Source organism: Mesoplodon mirus (assembly GCF_964341445.2).
Source record: "Mesoplodon mirus genome assembly, chromosome: 3".
Lineage (NCBI taxonomy): Eukaryota > Metazoa > Chordata > Mammalia > Artiodactyla > Ziphiidae > Mesoplodon > Mesoplodon mirus.
Genome location: NC_138978.1, coordinates 191040961 through 191061759, shown reverse-complemented (window position 1 = coordinate 191061759; position 20799 = coordinate 191040961). Strand labels below are relative to the sequence as shown.

At 38.8% G+C, this 20799-nt stretch overlaps 2 protein-coding genes across 6 annotated transcripts in view; one reads left to right on the top strand and one right to left on the bottom strand.

Moving 5' to 3' along the window:
- Positions 1–1638: 1638 nt before the first annotated feature.
- GLRX2 (glutaredoxin 2) lies at positions 1639–20289 on the top strand. Of its 3 annotated transcripts, none has more exons than XM_082616591.1 (5): positions 1639–1757; positions 3503–3566; positions 6344–6520; positions 7586–7697; positions 20068–20289. In XM_082616591.1, exons 1-5 carry the CDS (start codon positions 1648–1650, stop codon positions 20112–20114), a joined length of 510 nt encoding a protein of 169 aa, XP_082472717.1. In that variant the 5' UTR covers positions 1639–1647; the 3' UTR covers positions 20115–20289. The 3 variants fall into 3 exon arrangements, with proteins under 3 accessions (XP_082472717.1, XP_082472715.1, XP_082472716.1); XM_082616589.1 differs by having other exon boundaries at positions 1639–1802; XM_082616590.1 differs by lacking the exon at positions 20068–20289 and adding an exon at positions 8305–9280 and having other exon boundaries at positions 1639–1802.
- Positions 15584–20799, bottom strand: part of RO60 (Ro60, Y RNA binding protein) — a 21932-nt gene continuing 16716 nt past the window's right edge. For all 3 annotated transcript variants that reach the window (XM_082616583.1, XM_082616584.1, XM_082616585.1), the window contains 3 exons: positions 20480–20593; positions 20050–20196; positions 15584–18544 (listed from right to left, as the gene is read on the bottom strand). In XM_082616583.1, the coding sequence (XP_082472709.1) occupies positions 18392–18544; positions 20050–20196; positions 20480–20593 (414 nt within the window). In that variant the 3' untranslated portion in view covers positions 15584–18391. The remainder of the gene's footprint in view (positions 18545–20049; positions 20197–20479; positions 20594–20799) is intronic.

The following is a 20799-nucleotide window of genomic DNA, read 5'->3' as shown; positions in this document are numbered from 1 at the left end:
AAACGAGTTTGAAAGAACATTCAAAGATATGTCAATTCTTTTAATTGATACCATGTTGAATCTTGAAAAAAATTGTAGAACTCCTAAGGCCGTATTTACCAATATATTCTTGATCTACCTATACTGGCCATCCCCCATTATGTTCACACATAAATGAACAGCCCACATCTTCATGTATCATTGCAGACATCACAATTATGACCAAAAATCATCACTTCTGTAGCTACCCAAAGAAGTACAAAGCAGTTGAAGATGATGAATATATCATGCTTAATTCAGGCATAACATTTTTGTCTGAAGTACTCTCATTTGGGAATCCCTTTTAAAAAATCTGTCCAGTGAATTCTGTGCTTAACATAGGCCATCTATACTATATTAAAATTAAATTGTGACATGCTTGTTTCACCTCACAATACACAATTGGAGACAATAAGGTAAAATTCTACAACAAAACAAAAAAAAATACAGTAAAGTTCCTAAATAGCTGTCTTTTGATTAAAAAAAACCCAAAACACAAAACCGCACAACATTGTAGATAACAACATATCTTCATTTTTAAATTTAATTCTGGATTTATGAAGAATGACTTTACACCTTTTGGGGTATTTGTTTTTGCAACCAATTTTCATCCTTTTATGAAGTAATGAAACATGGCCCACTTGAAAGTAGGGAAAGAACTCTCAGAACTAAATCTTAAATTTAGCTAATTGAGCATGAAGGATCAAAAAACATCTGAATTTTTCTAATAATTGTTTAGAATTTTACCATTTGACCTTTGACCTTAACAAATAGATTTCAACGTCCTCAGTAAATAAAGGCCGACCCGCCTCTTCTTATACAGCCACGCACAAAGGGCTACTATTACCGTGACTGACACAATCCTGTCATTAGCAGCACTCAAAGCCATAGGGAACACTCCTGGGCTATTTTAAGTTTTATTTTCTAATTTTATTTTGAAAACACAATCTTTGTTTTCTTTGGAATGAACGTTCTAAATTGGATGGCTTTTTTTCTAAAATCCAATATTCCCATGATTTATATGAGTTCTCGATCAACGGCCTAATTTTGAGGTGACATCTTTAGGCTCTGATTTCACCAACACAAAAACCTGTCCGATAGGAAGTTGCGCTGACGCTGCCTTCCTATGTAAACATCCCAGGCACTTTGATTCCGTGTCGGACACTCATTATTTTTCTTCTCCGTTTTGTCATAATGTTGGCCACAATCCCCAAGAACTATCTCCACGTGCCTGTGAGGCTTCATGAGCGTCCCTAACCCTAAAAGGAACAGGTGCGTGGCTTGGATGAACCTTGAGACAGGCAGGTGAGACCTCGGCGAGGACTCCGACAGCTGTTCCCAAGTGGGCGGGGACTCGCGGGACCCAGCTCTTCGGGCGCCCGGACAGGGAGGAGCCGCCGGCCGCACAGAGAGACTGGCGCCCGCGCGGGCAGCCCGGAGGGGCGAGGCCGGCCGGCGAGGGCGGGGCGGGCTAGCGGGGGCCGAGCCGGTGGGCGGAGGCGGGTTCTGCGGGGGCGGGGATGGGGGCGGGGCCGTCGAGCAGGGGTGGAACCGGCGGGAGGAGGCGGGGCCGCTTAGAGGGGCAGGGCCGGCGGATGGCGGCGCCAGTGGGCGGGGGCGGGCTGTCCCATGTCGCGGTCGCCGGCGCATCTACTCGCGGTGGCCCAGAGCCACGGCCACCGCGTGTACTGGCGCCGCGCAGCACTGGTGAGGACGCGGCTTGTCCGGAGCGGGAGCAGGTCGGCGGGCCGGCTCGAGGGGGCAGCGGGAGTTTCGGCCTCTGGGTAAGGGGCGCCGCGACCACCACAGGCAGGACGTGGCGCAGAGGCCTTGCGGGGGTCTGGACCTAGCGGTGGGCGGGGCGGCTCTTCCCGGGTGCCGGGTGGGCCCTGAGTCGATGCAGGTGCCGAGGCCTCTCGGAGGGCTGGGGGCCCAGGAAGGGCAGGGAGGGAATGTTCGCTAAGCGCTCAGGTCGACTTAAGGATCATGTGACTCTCAGGTTGCAAATACCTGAGTCTTGTTCGCTTGTACCTCCCCTCCCCCTCGGTTGCTAGGTAAAATACAAGATGCTCTAATAAATTGGTATTTCAAATAAACAGCGAATAATGGTTTGATTTAAGGATATACCAAATATTGCACGGGACATACGTAGGCTAAACAGTTATTCGCTGTTTATCTGAAATTCTAATTTAACCGAGCTATCTTCATTCTCACTTGCTAAATCTGGCAACCCTGCGGCAGGAAGTGAAAGTGGCGCTTTCTACCAAATCGCCAAGTCTTTGAAGATAGGACGGTTGCCTATTCATGCTGAAGTCGTCCTTGGCTCGAGCGAGGACGGTGAATACCCGCGGCTCCCCGGCCTGTGGTGCGAGACCCACTGCCCAGACGGATGCTCTGCCCACCTCACTCCCGCGCGGCTGGTCTGGGCTGTCCTATCCGCTCTCCTATCTGTGCATCCATCCCTCTGTCTGAGAGTTTCTTCCTAATTCCTTGATCTCCTACCAGTTTTGCAAGACTCCAGGAACTCTTTTTGGTTTTTTTTTTTTTTTTTTTTTTTTTTGCGGTACGCGGGCCAATCGTTGTGGCCTCTCCCGTTGCAGAGCACAGGCTCCGGAAGCGCAGGCTCAGCGGCCATGGCTCACGGGCCCAGCCGCTCCGCGGCATGTGGGATCTTCCCAGACCGGGGCACGAACCCGTGTCCCCTGTATCGGCAGGCGGACTCTCAACCACTGCGCCACCAGGGAAGCCCTCCAGGAACTCTTGATTAACCTTCCATGCAAAACTAGAGAGCCCCTCCGGAAGGTGCCGATCATATAGTGTAACTATTTGACAGGTCCTTGAGGCTCTTTGTGTTCTTCCAGTGATACGTATCCCTGGGGCATTCCGCCTGTTTAGCACATAGTAGGTGCTCCATAAATGTGGCATGGCTAGTGGCTGCTTCATCAATGAAACGTTTATTGAACACTTGCTGCTTTCTCGACTAGAATTGGAGAAAAGTGCCTTCCAGAAGCTTTCTCTTTTCTGTGGTAGAGAAGAGGATGATGTTTCAGAATGCACTTCCCACCTCCTCTCTTAGTACCCAAGAAAGCATTGTCTTATGAAAGTGCTACTGGAATTCCTGCTTCCAGAGCAGATGCAAACAGTAGATGGTTTAGGGATGATAATTAAATGCTGGAACTGAGATGAAAGGACGTGTTTTCTTAGTTGATAAGAGAAAGAGATTTCTGTGTTATTCCACCCCTGCACCCCTTAATCTCCTTTTTCTGTTCTGGAGGCTAGTTAGAGAAGCACACAGGCCCTTTTGATATTAGTAAACAAATACTTTGTAAACTGATGTTTTGTACTGATAATAAGTAAAACATTTTTCTCTTTCATAAGTTTGGATATACATTAGCATATTGGGTTTTCTTCAAATGGATCTCATCTGATATATTGATATATTTAATGTTTAATAAACTGCACTGCCTTTTAAAATTCCTTTTAGGATGGGGAACAGCACATCGTCATCTATGGGGAACACAGCAGCTACTCCCATGAATCAGATCCAAGTGAGTGATGTGGGACATGTAGGAAAAAACTTTCCTTGGTGGAAAAAGAATTGTCTTACACATTTAATATGCTTATTCTGGTTCCAAACCTGTCATAGTGCAGCAAATGAATTACTAAGTTATTACATATTTTAAAATCTGCTATCAAAATCATGCATGTGACAAGGAAGTTCTAGGTCATTTTGTTATTCAGAATTTATGAGATTTATTCTTTTGTTTTTTTTTGACCATGCTGCATTGCTTGTGGGATCTTAGTTCCCCAACCAGGGATCGAACCTGTGCCCCCTGCAGTGGAAGTGCGGAGTCCTAACCACTGGACCGCCAGGGAATTCCCTATGAGATTTATTCTTAATGGAGCCTTCGCTTCCCTAAGCTGGGTCTATGATGTGGGCTGCTCTTACTGTCTCACCCAACGCAGGTCTACTGTTGATACCAGTCAGGCTGCTCTTACCCAGGGATAGTGTTTGGTTCTGGTCTGGGAAGCTGTTTCCCTAATACAGAACCTAGTTTGCAGTAGTTACTCTATGACCGATCCTCTCAAGGATACTGTGCACTGCTGTGTTCTCTTGTCTTTCTCTTGCTTGCACTGCGAAGCCCAGTTAAGTCTGCCTCAGAAAATGCCTCTTGTGTGTATGTTTTTGTTCCCTTGTAGCCCACAGGACATACTCATTTGTCTGCTTCTCACCTCCAAACACCACTTCACACAAACATTTTTGCCTTTAATTTATTTGGCTACAGAAGTATCCACCCACAGCCATTGAACATAACAGTAATGTTGGAGACCTATAGTGAGGGATTGCCTCTTTTAAAATAAGAATACAAAACCATGGTGGGGTGGGGGACTTCCCTGGCGGTCCAGTGGTTAAGACTCTGCACTTCCACTGCAGGGGGCATGGGTTCGATCCCTGCGTGGAACTAAGGTCCTGCATACCGTGTGACTCGCCCCCCCCCAAAAAGAATACAAAACCATAAACTATTTAGCAAGGATGAGGTTGAGAAAAGGTGAGAAGGAAGGTTCAAGAAACTTGGACACTGTCCCCTCGAGTTTCGGCTCACTTTGGCATCTCTCCATCAGTGTTGGTACTACGTCTCGGCCTCCAGGGTGCTCCTCTCTCTCTGAATTATGGTCCATGTGCCTCTAACCCGAGGCAGCACCGTGAGGAAGAAGCACTGGCTTTGGTGTTGGGACAGGTTGGGTGGAATCCCACCCAGTATTGTGAACTTCTCAACCTCAGTTTTCTCTATAGAATGGATTCAGTAGTACATCTCTGGTGTGTCTGGCTCTCCCTGAGATAGACTTCTGTAGTAAATAGTATGAGTGAGCGGGAGAGAAAGCATAAAAAGAGACCAATCTGCAGACACCTAGACACTGACCTAGAACCCTTCTGACACCCAAGGGCAGATATAACTTCTGAAACACTTTGCCTGGGTGCTCGACTTTCTGATTTTTGGTCTTCTTGAAGGTGCTGCTTATAACCCACATTAGGACAGCCTAGGCAGATGCCTAGGTGCCAGACATGTCCATTCAGAAACTCTTGAAGTACCTGGGCATCGATATGTCTAGGAACACAAAGCTCAACAAATTTCACAGGTGATGCAGATGCAGAGCAGAGTCTCAGGGTCTTTGTGATAAAAGCCTGGGGAGTAGCTTCCAAACCAGGCTGATATCATTAGACTCATCTGGAAAGGTTTTTCAAAAATAGCTTCTGACCTCTGCCTCAAACCCATTGAATCAGTCTTTCTGGAAGTAGCATTTCCAGGAACAACGCTGTGGGAAGACCTTATCAAAACAGTAATGACTTTTTTGTTTTGTTTTTTTTTTACTATAAAGATACACAAGAAGGAGTGGAAGTTGAGGGGCAGGGTAAGCTGTTGTTTACATCTGGATCAGTGAAAGACTTACATTTTAAAGAGAAATCATACATTTCTCACCACTGAACGTTTAGGAAATGGTGATCATTTTGTAAAGTATAAAAATATCGAATCACCATGCTCTACACCTGAGACTAATATAATAGTGTAAATCAGTTATATTCCAGTTTTAAAAATAGCAAAGAAGGGAATTCCCTGGCAGTCCAGGGGTTAGGTTAGGACTCCACGCTTCCACTGCAGAGGGCACAGGTTTGATCCCTGGTGGGGGATATAAGATCCTGCAAGCTGCACGGTGCAGCCAAAAAAAAAAAAAAAAAAAGGCAAAGAATGGTTAAGATGGTAATAATAATAATAATAATAATAAATTAAGGAAAAAAAGTTAACTCCTGAACACCTGAATATTTGAGAAGCAGTATAGCAGAGATCAACTACCTGGGCTGTGGAATCAGACTTGCCTGGGTTCAAATCCCAGCTCGCCCGCTTCTCAGCTGAGGACCAGGGGTAAGTTATTTCCCCTCCTCTGTACCTCAGTTTCGTCATCTGTAAAGTGGAGGTGATGATAAGCATCTATCTCAAGATTGTAGTGAGGTTTAAGTGAGCTAGTAAAGGTAAAGTGTTGAGAATTGTGTCGGCACACAGAAGTGTCGCTGTATATGAATTGGCTATGATTATTGGTGTTATTACTCTTTGCCAACACTTTCCACCTGTCACATCCTTTTTTTCTTAATAATGTTTCTTTGTCCTCAATCTACAGATGAGAAAACAGATTGATGGCGACTGAGTAGTTTGAGCCCTGAATTGTGAGACTCCAAAATCCATACCCCTTCTACTGTATCATGATTCCTTTCTGAAAGATAATGTCTAGAATTCAAATGATTTTTTTGTTCTGGTTTGTTTTCCTTCAGGAAACCATTTCTAATAATTGCGTGGTGATTTTCTCCAAAACTTCTTGTTCTTACTGTACGATGGCAAAAAAACTTTTCCACGACATGAATGTAAACTATAAAGTGGTGGAATTGGACATGCTTGAACACGGAAGCCAGTTTCAAGATGCTCTTCACAGAATGACCGGTGAAAGAACTGTGAGTACATCCACTGTGGTGCTTTGCCCCGAAGTGGGGACTGAGCTGGGTCACCTCGGGCCTGTGCCCTCATGATGGGAAAAGTGAGCCAGACATACTCTGAGAATCTTAATTGATACAGAAATGGCAGATCTGGAAACCAGACTCATAGACTAGGAAACAGCAGAGTTCATTTGTTTTATTTTTATTTTTGGTGTGGGTGTGTGTGTGTGTGTGTGTGTGTGTGTGTGTGTGTGTGTGTGTGTGTGTAGATGGGAGAGGTAATGGTGTTGTCGTGAGTGCTGGTCTACAAATCTTTGAGATCCTCCTGGGGCTGTTTCAAGATGAAAGCATCCTTCCTTCCTCCCTTGAACAGTGAAGACCAAGGGTTGGTCTTCATGTTCCGTGCTAATATGAGTGTTTTCGGGCTCCATGTTTTTAGATTCTTGCAATCTGTGGATTTTCCCATAATATGCATTATCAGAAAAACACCCTGGCGGTCCAGTGGTTAGGACTCCACGCTTCCACCGCAGGGGGCACAGGTTTGATCCCTGGTCAGGGAACTAAGATCCTGCATGCTGCGTGGCACGGCCAAAAAACCCCCCAAACGCCCCGGCAACCCAAAACAAACAAACAAAAGAAAAATAGATAATATTGCCATTTTCCTTCTTGTTTATATGTGCCTGGAAGGAGTTGATAGTGTACTCTTCCTCTTTAGTAAACAATGGTAAGAAAGAACCACTTAAACATTATTAATAATTAGAGATTGCTTTATTTTGCCTTTTATACGCCATAGCGATGAGGCGGAGGGGGTAGAGAGTTAGATTGTCCTGGATTTAGATCCCAGCTGTGTCATTTACTATCACTGTGATCTTGGGCAAGTTCCTGTGCCTCCTCTTCCTCCAAAATAAGGCTAAAAGTAATACCTACCTGAAGGGTTGTAAAGTTTAAATAGGTAATTAGTCAAAGAGCTTCATGTATGTCTGGCCCATAGACGTACTCACAGTGGAATATGTATTAGCATCATGTGAATGGCCTTATACTTCTGACACCAAGGTGCCATCTCATCTTTTGTTTATCCAACAGGTGCCAAGAATATTTGTCAATGGAACTTTTATTGGCGGTGCAACTGACACTCACAGGCTTCACAAAGAAGGGAAATTGCTTCCACTAGTTCACCAGTGTTATCTAAAAAAAAGTAAGAGGAAAGAATTGTAGTGATGTAGGTGCTCATAACTTTGCTAATAAAATGTCACTATATATTTAAAGTGATAATGCCTGATAATGCCTTTTAAATATTCGAGGGTATTTTAAATATATGAATTATCTTCATGAAAAAGTTGTAAAAAATAGTGAACAGTAAATCACACTGGAAACCTCTTCTTATTTGCCAATTCTTTTTTTTTTTTTTTTTTTTTTGTGCGGTATGCGGGCCTCTCACTGTTGTGGCCTCTCCCGTTGCGGAGCACAGGCTCCGGACGCGCAGGCTCAGCGGCCATGGCTCATGGGCCCAGTCGCTCCGCGTCATGTGGGATCTTCCCAGACCGGGGCACGAACCCGTGTCCCCTGCATCGGCAGGCGGACTCTCAACCACTGCGCCACCAGGGAAGCCCTATTTGCCAATTCTTGAGTAAAATGGATGATATTTAAAACCGAAGGAGTAGAGTTGTATCAAAAGTTAAGGAAAGAATGTGTTTTATTCAGAATTTATAGATGAATTTTACAACCAAGAGCTAGAAAGTAAGCCTTTGGGACTCTTTATTCTGTATTGTATTGAGAAGGAGTTAATTCCTTTTCTTTTCTAGCTTTCAGTGGTGAGCGCTGATGGGTGCCTTCTCTGCAAAATGTAAGGCTCTCACTGATGCAGTTGTGAACTCGGTAGGGATATCCTTGTACTGTATTGTGACAAGCCTTCACACTTTGTGCTTCTAGAGTAAAAGAAGTCTATTAAATTTGTAGGATGGAATGACATTCATTTTAGAAAAACCACATTATTCATCTGATGATTTAGTAGTTCTAGAGAATAAAACGGCACCTCTGGGCAGAAATTAAGAGGAGGAAGATTTCAGCATTGTAGGAGGATGAACTGCTGAAACAGTTCAGAAATATACTTGAGTCATAGTGTGAGGTGGAGAGTTCTGCTTTCCAGAAGCTGTTGGAAGCTGTTGGAAATGTTCCATAGGGGATCCAGGTATTGGATGGGAGATGAAACTGAATGTCCCTAAAGTAATTTCTGATGTAGATATTCTTCGCTTCTGTGACTGGGAATTCTAGCTGATCCCACAGAGTCACACGGGGCAGATTACCAGATGCTGGGAAGAGAAAACTCTTCCTTAGAGGTGGGAGGAAGTTGGACTTTAAGAGAAGCGGTGAGCGTCTGCTTTCTGGTCAAGATGGATCAGAGAATCTGGGATAGTCCTGCAGAAGACAGCTGGTGGCTTTTTTTGCCATTTGCCCTCAATGATGCTTCTTACATGGTCTATTAAGCTGTCGTTAGACCTTGATAAAGCAAGAATTTGGACTATTTCATTCTCACGTGATAAGTTATAACTGCAATGGAACAGTGGAGGCATTACTTTAGCCCTTTATTTTGCATTATGTCATGATGCAAAATTCTTGCATGCTTGCTATGTTGTAAACTCTTTGTTAGAGAGTAGAGGAAATGTTACCTCGTGTGATATTGTGATTTATATTAAATATATATTTGGTCTTCATGCCATTCCTAGCACACAGCTGAAACCCCTGGAATTTCCTGTGAGAAGAGCTATTAAATTGTCTTTGGTTATGTTAATGAGGTGTTTTTTTGAAAGCCCCTGAGGATGGAGGCTGGTTGCCTGGGGAAGCTTGTGATTAGAAGGTTGGAAATACCAGCCCCACCTCCGACCTCTGGGGAGGGGAGAAGGGCTGGAGATTGCGTTCAATCATCAATGGCTAATCAATCCTGCCTGTGTAATGAAGCCTCTGTAAAAACCCAAAAGGAAGCTCCCTGGTTGGTGAAAACGTGGAGATTGGGGGAGAACAAAGTGCCCAGAGAGGACACGGAAGCTCTCCCCTTTCCCCATACGTTGCTCTATACTTCTCTTACAACTGGCTGTTCCTGAGTTAGAGGCTTTTATCGTAAACTGGAAATCCAGAAAGTAAAATGTTATCTCTGAGTTCCGTGAGCTGCTCTAGCAAACTAATCAAACCCAAGGAGGGAGGGAGAGGGTTGGTGGAATCCCATCTATATCTGGTTGGGAGAAGCACAGGTGACAGCCTGGACTTGAGATTGGCATCTGAAGTGAGGGCTGGAGGGGACAGTCTTGTGGGTCTGAGCAGCTGCCCCGATGACATGCCAATCCTGGCTGACCGAGGCTTTAACTAGTTGTGCAGGGGCTAGTTACAAAGCCGAGGATTAACAGGAAGAGATTTCGATAGGGGACTGTAACAGATTCTCAGTGGAAAAACTCATATAATTGGTGCTGGGGATGAGGGTTTCAGCATAAATTTTGGGGAGACACGTTCAGTCCATGACACCATAAATTACAGCTAGATAAAAGTATATATATATTAAAAAAGTATAATGTAAATCTAAGGCAAAACTAGGTATGAGGGGTTTCAGCAGCTGTTTTTTCTTTCCAAAACCACAGGTTAGAAAGAAAATCATGACCAGTTTAAGAAAAAGTAATGATATCATTTTTTTTGGTCCTTTATTTTTAATGTTAAGATCTGAAAGACATACTGTTTAACATTTTTAAAAAGGGCCATTTGTTTTCTCACTTTATCACTAATCAACTTACACATAAATTGCCAAAATATTTAATTGGGAAGCTGAAAAGCTGCTGAGAAAAAAAGGGGTCATTTGTTTAAATATATCTGCATTTTATTATTTACTAATATTTAAAAAAATACCATTTGAACATATTTTTTAAAGGCAAGTTTTCTTGATAAGGTTTAAAATAAAGTTTTTTTAAGTTTAGTTTTCTTCATCTATGAGGAAATGTATACAGTTGACCCCTGGAACAACACAGGGGTTAGGGGCTCCAACCCCCACATTGAAAATCCAAGTATAATTTATAGTCAGCCCTCTGCATCCAAGGTTCTGCACGCCCAGATTCAACCGACCGCTGTTCAAGGGTCCAACCAGCCGTTCAAGGGTCCACTGTAGTTTGTGATCTTCCTTTCTCCATAACTGTTCACTGTCATCTTTAAATGGAGAACTATAAAATCGATCAAATGTTCAAAGTTTTGGTGGGTATATTCATATGTAACTTGTTCTCACTCTTCTTCATAACCTACAGCTCAGATCTTAGAACTTTTAATATGAAAGTTTTATGGGAATTCAGAGAAAAGAAATTTCTGCAAATTGGCACTTAAATATTTTTATTTGCATAGTTGACTTTTGGTGTTAACTTTTCCCAAAGGCACCTTTTATTTTCTTATTTTTAAAATTTTTTATTGAAGTATAGTTGATTTACAATGTTGGATTAGTTTCAGGTATACAGCAAAGTGATTCAGTTACAGATATATATATCCATTCTTTTTCAGATCCTTTTCCCTTATAGGTTATTACAAAGTATTGAGTATAGTTTTCTATACTATACAGTAGGTCCTTGTTGGTTATCTGTTTTATATATAGTAGTGTGTATATGTTAATCCCAAACTCCTAATTTATCCCTCTCCCACTCCCAAAGGCAACTTTGAATTTTTTTTCACAAAAGAATCCTGTTTTAAACTCTTTAAGAATATGCACTTTTATTAAATCCAGTCATTTTGGTCCTATAATTAATATCCATTGGAAAAGAATCCCCAACCACATATTTTAAATAATTAAATAATAGTTATATACAAGTAGAGGCATTTTAAGACCAATATTAATGGTCAAACCTTAATTTAATCTTATTCAAATATTATAAGATTGCTAAGAGCCTTACATTTAATAAGGCATATAATAACCTTAAAATTCTTCTTTAAAGAAATGGAAAGACAGTTACTTGATGTGCATAGAGTTTATTTGGTACATCTATCAATTTTTACAATAATACAAGTGACCAGAAACAGTTCACATTGTGCCCACTTGCACTCCATGTCTAAAATGATTTATCCAGTATGGGGTTTTGCAGGGCTAGAAAGGAGAGTCCAGATTTCACAGTATCGGTGAAAACTGTTTTGTCATGAAATAAATTTCATACATTAGTATTTCATCCATTTTCTATCAGAAAACAGCAGAATTACATTGCTAGGTATGTTATTTACAGTGAAAACTTGGAAGACTCAACAAAGTTATCAGTGAGTTGATCAACAACAGACCTAGGAAACCCCCTGCCCCTCCTTTCAGTGTCCTTTTCCTTTGAAATGGAACTTGTTATAAATTGAACTTTATATACTTTTAAGCACCAGCTTGACAATTTAAAGTTTTCTCTCATTTTTATAAAATATTCCTGCTTTGAAAGGCAAAGTGAATGTAAAAATGTGAATGTAATTAAACATCACTGGCCTGGATACTTTTTATTGCAATAGTCGCAATGTCTTACAACTATATTCACTTCTTTGAATGAATTTGCTGGTAGGCTTGAAACAAAATATTTGCCTTTTGTCTTGAAAAATTCCCTTAAAAAATTAATCATTTTTGGAACTGTACAACTATATTTTTCATTCAGAGTGTTTAAATATGCAACTTGGTCCTTGGAGATCAGTTACAGAGTCCAGCTTCCTGGATAATTTGTTATACAAAACAATAAAAAACCTTAAACTACCACAAAGTATTACTGATGTTAACAGTCATGTATGTATAACACATCAGTGTCCCTAGATTATCCTGTTAACGGGTGCTTAAACAGCTAATGTACAATCAGGTTTTAAAACTTAATAATTAAATTTCCATTCTATATGTAAAAGAGACAGCTGTAAAAGACCTTTCGAGTTCTATACTTCAGAAACACTGACACTATTAAGGCATTACTTAATGAACAGACCCTATGCAAAGTACGTATGCCTGTGTTGGAGAGCTAGTCATATTTTAAGGCAGTCAGAAGGCTCATTTTTTTCACTTTAAGGCTCTTGCATACTTAAATTTTATTCTATGCAGCCATTAGTCTGTATAATTTAAATTTTTGAGTGGTCAAATACGGAAATCAAAGCCTTTATATAAAGCAAATGGACAGTTTAGAACTAGATTATAACACCTCTTCCCCATTCAATTTTTTTTAAAAAGATGATTTCATATATCTCATCTCTTGGAGAATTTCTTCATTATCAGAAGCTGGCAATAAAAGGAAGAAAATATAACTCAAGTGCATTACAAGTTATGTCTAGTCACATCATACCGAATTGCAAGCAGTCCATCTTTAGAATAATAGTGAGCAAAAACACTTTTTCTTGGTTACTATTCATTAATTGTATAATATGTTTAATTTGGCTATCTATGGATTCTAAACAGTTTACATTGCAAATAAAGCCTAATAAGTAATTTAAACAGAAGTTTCAATACAATGATTGTATTGATATAATATGCTATCAGTTATGTGGTAATGATATATAGCAAGACTTCAACCTCATTTACTACACTTAACAATCCAAGTATTCATGAAGTGAAGCCAGCGAAGTGTAGCTAACTTACTATTTCTTTTGTTCAAGAACAGATTCTGATAACTTCTAAAAGCAGAGAAATTTAAATATATTTTAAAATGAAGTATATTATCACTTGTATTCATAAAATTAATATGACACATGGTGGTGCTAAATTAAATAGAAGCAAAGGGAAAAATCTCCTTAGGCTCAGAAACATCTTTTATATCTTTTCATTGTATTTACAAAATTAATTCTCATTGAAAATAATCACCTTAATTTTAGTAACTGAATTTTGCAACATAACTCCTCAGTTTATGTTTCTTTCTACCAATTTCCTATATAATTTGGTATTTTCAGGGTTTAGGAAAATGTGTCATTTATTATAATTCTATTCAGACAGTAAGTTAAACTACATTATTAGTTTTCTACCTGAAAAATATTACCATAGGATTAATTTTTAAATTAACTTCATAATTTTTCAAAAGCAAATAAAATACTCACCAATTAAAAAAATGTTGAATGTGGATACATGTCATTTACAAGACCTTTTATGCTACAAGCCATGTATATATAAGCTCTGTGAAGTATTTGGTAGACAAAGATTTTGTGGGTAGTCTTTATAATTATGGAAATATGAGCACTGAGACATGCTATTTTCTGAAAGAGTATTCACTTAATTATTTTTCAAAGAGTGCTTTTTCTAAGAGCTAGGTACATCTAGAATTGCAAACAAAGGCTGAATAACTGCAAACATTTCTGCAAATATCTAATATAAAAGGTATACAATATAACTTGATTTGGGGAGAGAATTTATCAATTCAATTATTGTTCCAAGAGACCTGCCCATTATTAATTTGAAAACAATATGACCTTAAATCTATATGGAACAAAAAGCAATCTGCAAGATGTATCCCAAACCTAAATACGGGTGACTTTCCTGTCATTTATTTTATTACTCAGGTACCAGGTACAGCAGGACTAGAAAAACAAACAGAAGACCAAAATGTCAGAAGAAAGGAATTTTAAAAGAAAAAAAAAAAAGGTATAGAAGGAATCTTCCAACAAATAAGGGACTAGGGAGCAAGTAACTGGGATATATACTAAATTAAATGCATACAGCAAATACAACTAATCAAATAGTTTAATTTATCTTTTTTCTAATTCTCCCTTGTGCATGTTTACATTGATGCTATCTGACATTTCTCTAGAGGGGATATAGCCTTAACGAATCACCCAAGTCTGTGGTATACAAGACTAGAATTTTTCATTTGTGATTACTAACTGTAAGGGACTCATCGAGAGATCTGTGGGTATATCATCTTTAGGTCAAATTGAAATAAGTCCAATAAGTGATCACAACCATTTCCCTTTAATCATTGTTTAGATGTAGCTTTACTGTGCTTCTAAAGATGTTTCTTACTTGTCAGATCCTCAAATTTATTCAGAAATTCTATCTTAAATTTCCAAAATAATTTTAAATTGTTTTGCAGAAAAAAATCCTGATTAACTGATAATCTATTGTTTGTAGATTTACCTGTTATTTTAAAAGATTAAGCAAATGTTTGTAAGACCATCTTCTCATTTAGAGTATGAGTTAGTTTTTCTTGATCTATCTAATGGAATATATTCCTTCTTTCTCTTATCAGAGAATGGTGATTTCTTTAGTCATTACCTTTACTGTTAAAATTTTTCTTCCACATTTCCCCGTTCAGAACAGGAGTGTTTAAAAAAATTATTGAGCCTACTGAGCTGTTTTTCTAAAACATTTTATCTTTCAAAACATATATCCTGGGCCTCCCTGGTGGCGCAGTGGTTGGGAGTCCGCCTGCCGATGCAGGGGATGCGGGTTCGTGCCCCGGTCTGGGAGGATCCCATGTGCCGCGGAGCGGCTGGGCCCGTGAGCCATGGCCGCTGAGCCTGTGCGTCCGGAGCCTGTGCTCCGCAACGGGAGAGGCCACAACAGTGAGAGGCCCGCGTACAGCAAAAAAAAAAAAAACAAAACATATATCCTATTAAAAGTGTTTTTAATTTTTTAAAAAAAGTTCAAATTTCTTTGCAAGCCTTCTTCCCAATTTCAAGTTTTATACAGATATAAAATCATTGATTCTTCTATGATCCAAGCATCAGATATGTTACTTTTTAAAGATAGCAAAATTGAATCACATAGGTTAAATTGGTCGTCTACAGTCACACAGTAAGTAAGATAAAGCAAAAGAGGTTCCAGAAGGGTATAACACTAAATCCCATTCACTAGTGTCTTCCTCACCAATATTTCCTAAAATGATGACTAAACTAAATAATACGTAAGTGTTAATAAGTGGAATTTCCAAGAAATTTCAACTAACAGGGATAGGGTAGGATCATAAGATTAGTTTTTGTTTTACTAATTACAACTGTATCCTGAAAATATTTACATATTTTCTAGGAAATAAAGTTTGCTTTTCTTAGGATTGTTTTTTAGAAGCAACATTTTCCTAATCAGCAGTAATGCTAGAAGTAATTCAGAAAATAAAACTTCTTTATCACTTGAGTACATTTTCATAATGAGGTAAAGTTTTTTTATTCTTTCTATATGACTATGTTATATAGCAATACAGGTTATTAGGACATTAATTGTGCTTGAGGGTTACTATGAACTACAGAAGTATACATGTTCACAAGTTCTGTTTTTCTACTCCTAAAGCAATCATGTATATACATTATTTCCTAATACCTAAAAAGATAAAAGTCTTGAATAATTCTATTTTATCACCTACTCTTGTAAGTCAATGTCTTCCCATTTTGTCGGGAAATGAACACTGGAATGGGAATGAAGAGACCAAGGTTTCTAGATCTACTAGATCTAGGGCTCCAAAGTCACACTCTCTCAGACCATGGATCCCTAACCTAACTCAAACAATTACCTTTTATATTTCTAAGGTTTCTTCCAGCTCTAAAGCTCCATGATTTGAAAATAAAGCTACCTTCAGTGGTGGCTTTTAGTTTTTTCTTTCTCAAATCTTACCATTTAATAGACTTATCTATGTGACTTCAAAAAAGTCACATCTAATCTTACTTCTTTGATGGATTTAATATTAGTTCCTGAACATATCTGTCTAAAAACAACATAGAAACAGTGTTTAACTGAAGGAAATAAACGTTTATACTATATTCCACTTAACATTTCTATTAGGAATAAAAAGTTAGATCATGTTATAATTTTTAATTTAAGAAGATTTTGGGGCTTCCCTGGTGGCGCAATGGTTGAGAGTACGCCTGCCGATGCAGGGGACGCGAGTTCGTGCCCCGGTCCGGGAGGATCCCACATGCCACGGAGCGGCTGGGCCCGTGAGCCATGGCCGCTGAGCCTGCGCGTCCGGAGCCTGTGCTCCGCAACGGGAGAGGCCACAACAGTGAGAGGCCCGCGTACCACAAAAAAAAAAAAAAAAAAAAGATTTTGGGTTTACTTAAAGAATTCAAGTACTATTACAAAATTCTGTTAGGTTCTTTAAACTTTAAATTCAATCTGAACGTAATATTTTAATGTATCAAAAGTAGCTAACATGTCAAATCCAATGCCTGACAGAGGACAAAAAACAGATATCAGAAGCCATGTATTTTTTTTGGGGGGGGGGCAGGTAGTGGTGCTACTCTTTGCTGACAAAAAAATCAGGTAAATCATAATATTTACAAATGGCTACTAGTGGCCTTGAAGGAAGAGCTACATATCAGACAAGGCCAGCATTAATTTATCAAATAAGTTTGAAAGGAACATTGTCTTGTTACTCCCAGAGCCCAAATTTCTCATGAAACAGAAGAAAATATACAAATTCTAACATTACATAAGTCCCCCTGCCCCCCAAAACATAAAACCTCTAACCCCCAAGCACGTGAAAGTATAATTTACATTTACTAGTTTGACTTTTCATATAATATTGAGAAGGGCTTTATAAATCCCCAGTAAATCTTTAAATACATTTAAAGAACAATACATAAAAACTGAAGTTTTATGTGCACATTATCTTAGACAGCCATGATATAATTATGAGCAAATATACTGGCAGTTCAACAGGTTAAAACCTCCCCACAAAGAAGGGATACTTGCTCAAGAAAATAATACACTTTATAATGAATAGGAAGTTTAATATACACAAATAAAATAGAAAAAATTAATTTCTTACAGACTGGTTAGTGATAATATGCCACACAAAAATTGCCTTTCAAACCTGAAAGACCTACCTTGCTTTATTATTTTTTTATACTATCAAAAAAGAATGTTTTGTCACAAATGAATAATGGACAAAGCCACAGATGAATAATGGACAAAGAGAGAAGGCCACTAACATGTTTACGATTAGAAATATCTAAAACCCATTTACAATTGGCTAAAAAAATAGATAAAAGTAATTAAAACAATATTTTTAAAGTAAGGAAAAAGCTAATCTGGCTATGTTTGAGATTTTAATTGTCATACTTTCAGATTATGAATGGGGGGAGTTAAATACTTGAAACATGTTTTCATTTAAGAGAATGAAAAGAAAAGTGTGCCTGCATGTGGCTATGTTGTTATAAGCCAGAGGAAACTGTCAAGTCATGCCCCTCACTCACAGCAATAAACAAACAAAAGCAAACCAAAATAGACTTCCTCAGCTGACACAAACTTCAGATCTCAGGGGTTTCCCTTATGTTTCTGGTTAATGGTAACAATTCTACAAGTGTAAATTAAACCACAGAAACAAAATATCTTTTTCACTAACTGAGAAAGCTGTTATTTATGTGACTGTAGAAAACTGTTAAAGGAATTTGTAAAACTCATTCATAATCAAATGTCTTTTTTTTGTTTGTTTGTTTGTTTAACCCCCTTGGTATAAAAGTTTACAAATGAGTTTCATATTCCATCACAGTTACATGGTCCAGTGCATTTCAGAATATTTGGACATTATCAAAGTTGTCCTTTACCTATGAAAACATTTAAGAAAACTTGAGGCATTTCTCAAATAAGTGACATGATCTGGAACTACTTACACTTTTGGCTCTCTCTTCTTTTAAGTACAAATGTGATTATTCACCAAAACAAAACTGTTTGACTATTTTACAGTCTCTCAACAAGAAGTTCTCTATTAGATAGAGGGGGCTACAGTGTATTCTGAAGCTATTTCCCAAGAGCTAGTTTAGTAGACAGAAAGAACTTTGGGCTCATCTTATTGTTCCTTCCTTTTTTTTGGTAAGGTAAACCTTCCATTATGCACATACTATACCATCATCCTACTGTCTTTCATTGGATTAAGATTAGCTGGGAAGTAGCGGTGTATTAGCGAGATCACTGATGGCAATGGACCTCTTAGACTGTGCTGGTGCTTATGATTAAATCATATCTAATGTGAAACTTCGAATCACATCCAGAGCTCCAGTATCAAAGCCACACATATCCAACATGCCTCTATCATCTGGGTCTGCAATGGTAAAACCATTTGATGTCATTCCACAGACAATCAACTTAGCTGGAATATCCATATTCTGTAGGAAAAGATCAAAAATATTTTAAAAATAGTATGTAAGCAAAAGCAAATTTTAACCTAAAATTAAAACACTTTAAATTCTATCGCAGCTTTTCATTACAAAGCCAATTTGTTTTTCCTCCATAAAATCTGTCAATCTTCTAGGGCCAGACTATGTGATCTTCAGAAGAATAGAAGGTTATTAATAAACGTGTCAACAACCTGCCTGAAATCCCTGCTTCTTTGTTCAATAGTTATTACTCATTTTACGGGCATAGAACACATTCCTGAGCGGCATAGGGACTGTGTACTTATGAAACTAGTCAGGATATTCAGGGGCATGACACTTTTACCAACATGTCAAACCCTGGGGCAGTATGTAAGGATATATATAAGGAAAGAGTTCCCTGGGGTTATCGACTTTTGGCTTATGACTTCGCTATGTATAACATATACGTCACATGTAATAACCTGTTCTCTACAGCTATGATTTCAGGCTAAAATAATTGAGTTTTTGAGAAAAACCAACAATCACTGAGTGTGCACTATGTCAGACACCATGCGCTCTTTAAGCAATTTATCTAATGTAATTGTTATAACAACCCTGAAAGCTAAGTAGTACTTTTAACTGCTATGGCACATATCACAGTAGTGATATACTACTATGACACGTATCAGTTAAATATTGATAATTCACTTGGATCCACAGTTGGTATAATGAGAAAGGCCCAGGACTCAGAACCCAGGCTGTCTGGACTCCGAATTCCATTCTCTCACTTGTTCTCAAACTTAAGCATACATTAGAATCCCCGGAAGGGCTTGTTAAAACACAGTCCCACCCCAGAGTTCCTGAGTTAGCAGGTCTCCCATGGGGCCCAGGAATATTCATTTCTAACAAGGTGCCAGGTGATGCTAAGGCTGCTAGTAGGGAAATCTCACTTTGAGAACCACTGCTCTTCATCAGGCTCTGTTTCCACTTCCGGTCACACATGCCACAATTCAAGTGCTCCACAGGCCATGTGACTGGTAGATTTCACACTGGATAGTGCAAATATAGAACAATTCCATCATTTCAGAAAGCTCAACTAGAGAGCACTGATTAGAACACAGAAATACCCATAAAGCTTAAAACACAGATTACAGCTTTGCTTTAGGTTTATGTAATCCTTAGCAAAACTCAGAAATGATGCTTTAATTTTTCAAGGAGCACACTGAATCATTAAAAATTTACAGTTAAGGTAACGAAAATTTTGATTATCGAAAATACTGTTTGCGAAAGATATTAAAATGTATGGAAGTGGAACTGGTTGAAATAAATTATATATGTGTAGGCAGTACTTCCTTATTTCCAGAACTGGTGTTATATTCCTATACAAAGGTACAGAACTACTGAGTCCAGAACTGGTGTAACATTCCTATACAAAGGTACAGAACTACCTTCAGTATCATTTTTTGAAAAATATAGTCAATGTTTGAGAATCGAATCTTATTTGGGGTGAGAAAGAATATTAGAATTTATCTTACCTTTCGATACTCCCTCAGAGCAACGGCAGGATGGACATGTCCAGCAAAGGTCTCGTTATCAGTGAATACTATGAAGACATCGGCAGCTGTATTTGTGTTTTGAGCCCAGATCATTGGAAGAGAGCAATCAGTTCCACCTGCTGGGATCTAACTCGGAAAAAAAACATGGATAAGAATACAACAAAATGCCCTCGTTTCTGTACTGACATGTCTGAAATAATTAAATACTTAAAAATACTATTTTATAGGTTATTTTGTTTAGACCCAATACACAGGCTTTTCCAAAGCTTGTAAATATATTTCTGATTTTGTGTTCATGAGAAAGTTGAGATGAAATAATTTGTTCTCACAAATTTATTAATATCAGGAATGACATCAATAAATTTTTATAGAATACATGTTAAATAAACTTAATAAAACAGTTTCTTACCTGGCTCATAGCCATTAAAACCTGTTGTAAGGTCATATCTGTAGTCACTGGACATGGTACCATTTCATCTGAAAAAGCAACTATATGAGAATCTTTTTCTGTTCGTGTGACAACCTGAAAAATTCAATGGTAGTAATTTTCAGTAGATTTGGGGGAAACAAATACAGTATCTTGAAGTTCATCTTTAAAAGAAAATACCCTATGATGCTTACTTTTATTTCTAAACGTATATTACTGTGTTTGGAAACTACACAGTAACAGTGGTATAACTTTCAAAGTACTTTCACAAACTCTTTTAAAGAAACTGGTTTTCACAACAA

Coding starts and splice junctions, on each gene's coding strand:
- GLRX2 (XM_082616589.1), top strand. CDS start 1,648: ATGTCGCGGTCGCCGGCGCATCTACTCGCGGTGGCCCAGAGCCACGGC. Junction 1,803..3,502: donor GCGGGAGTTTCGGCCTCTGG/GTAAGGGGCGCC, acceptor AATTCCTTTTAG/GATGGGGAACAGCACATCGT. Junction 3,567..6,343: donor CTCCCATGAATCAGATCCAA/GTGAGTGATGTG, acceptor GTTTTCCTTCAG/GAAACCATTTCTAATAATTG.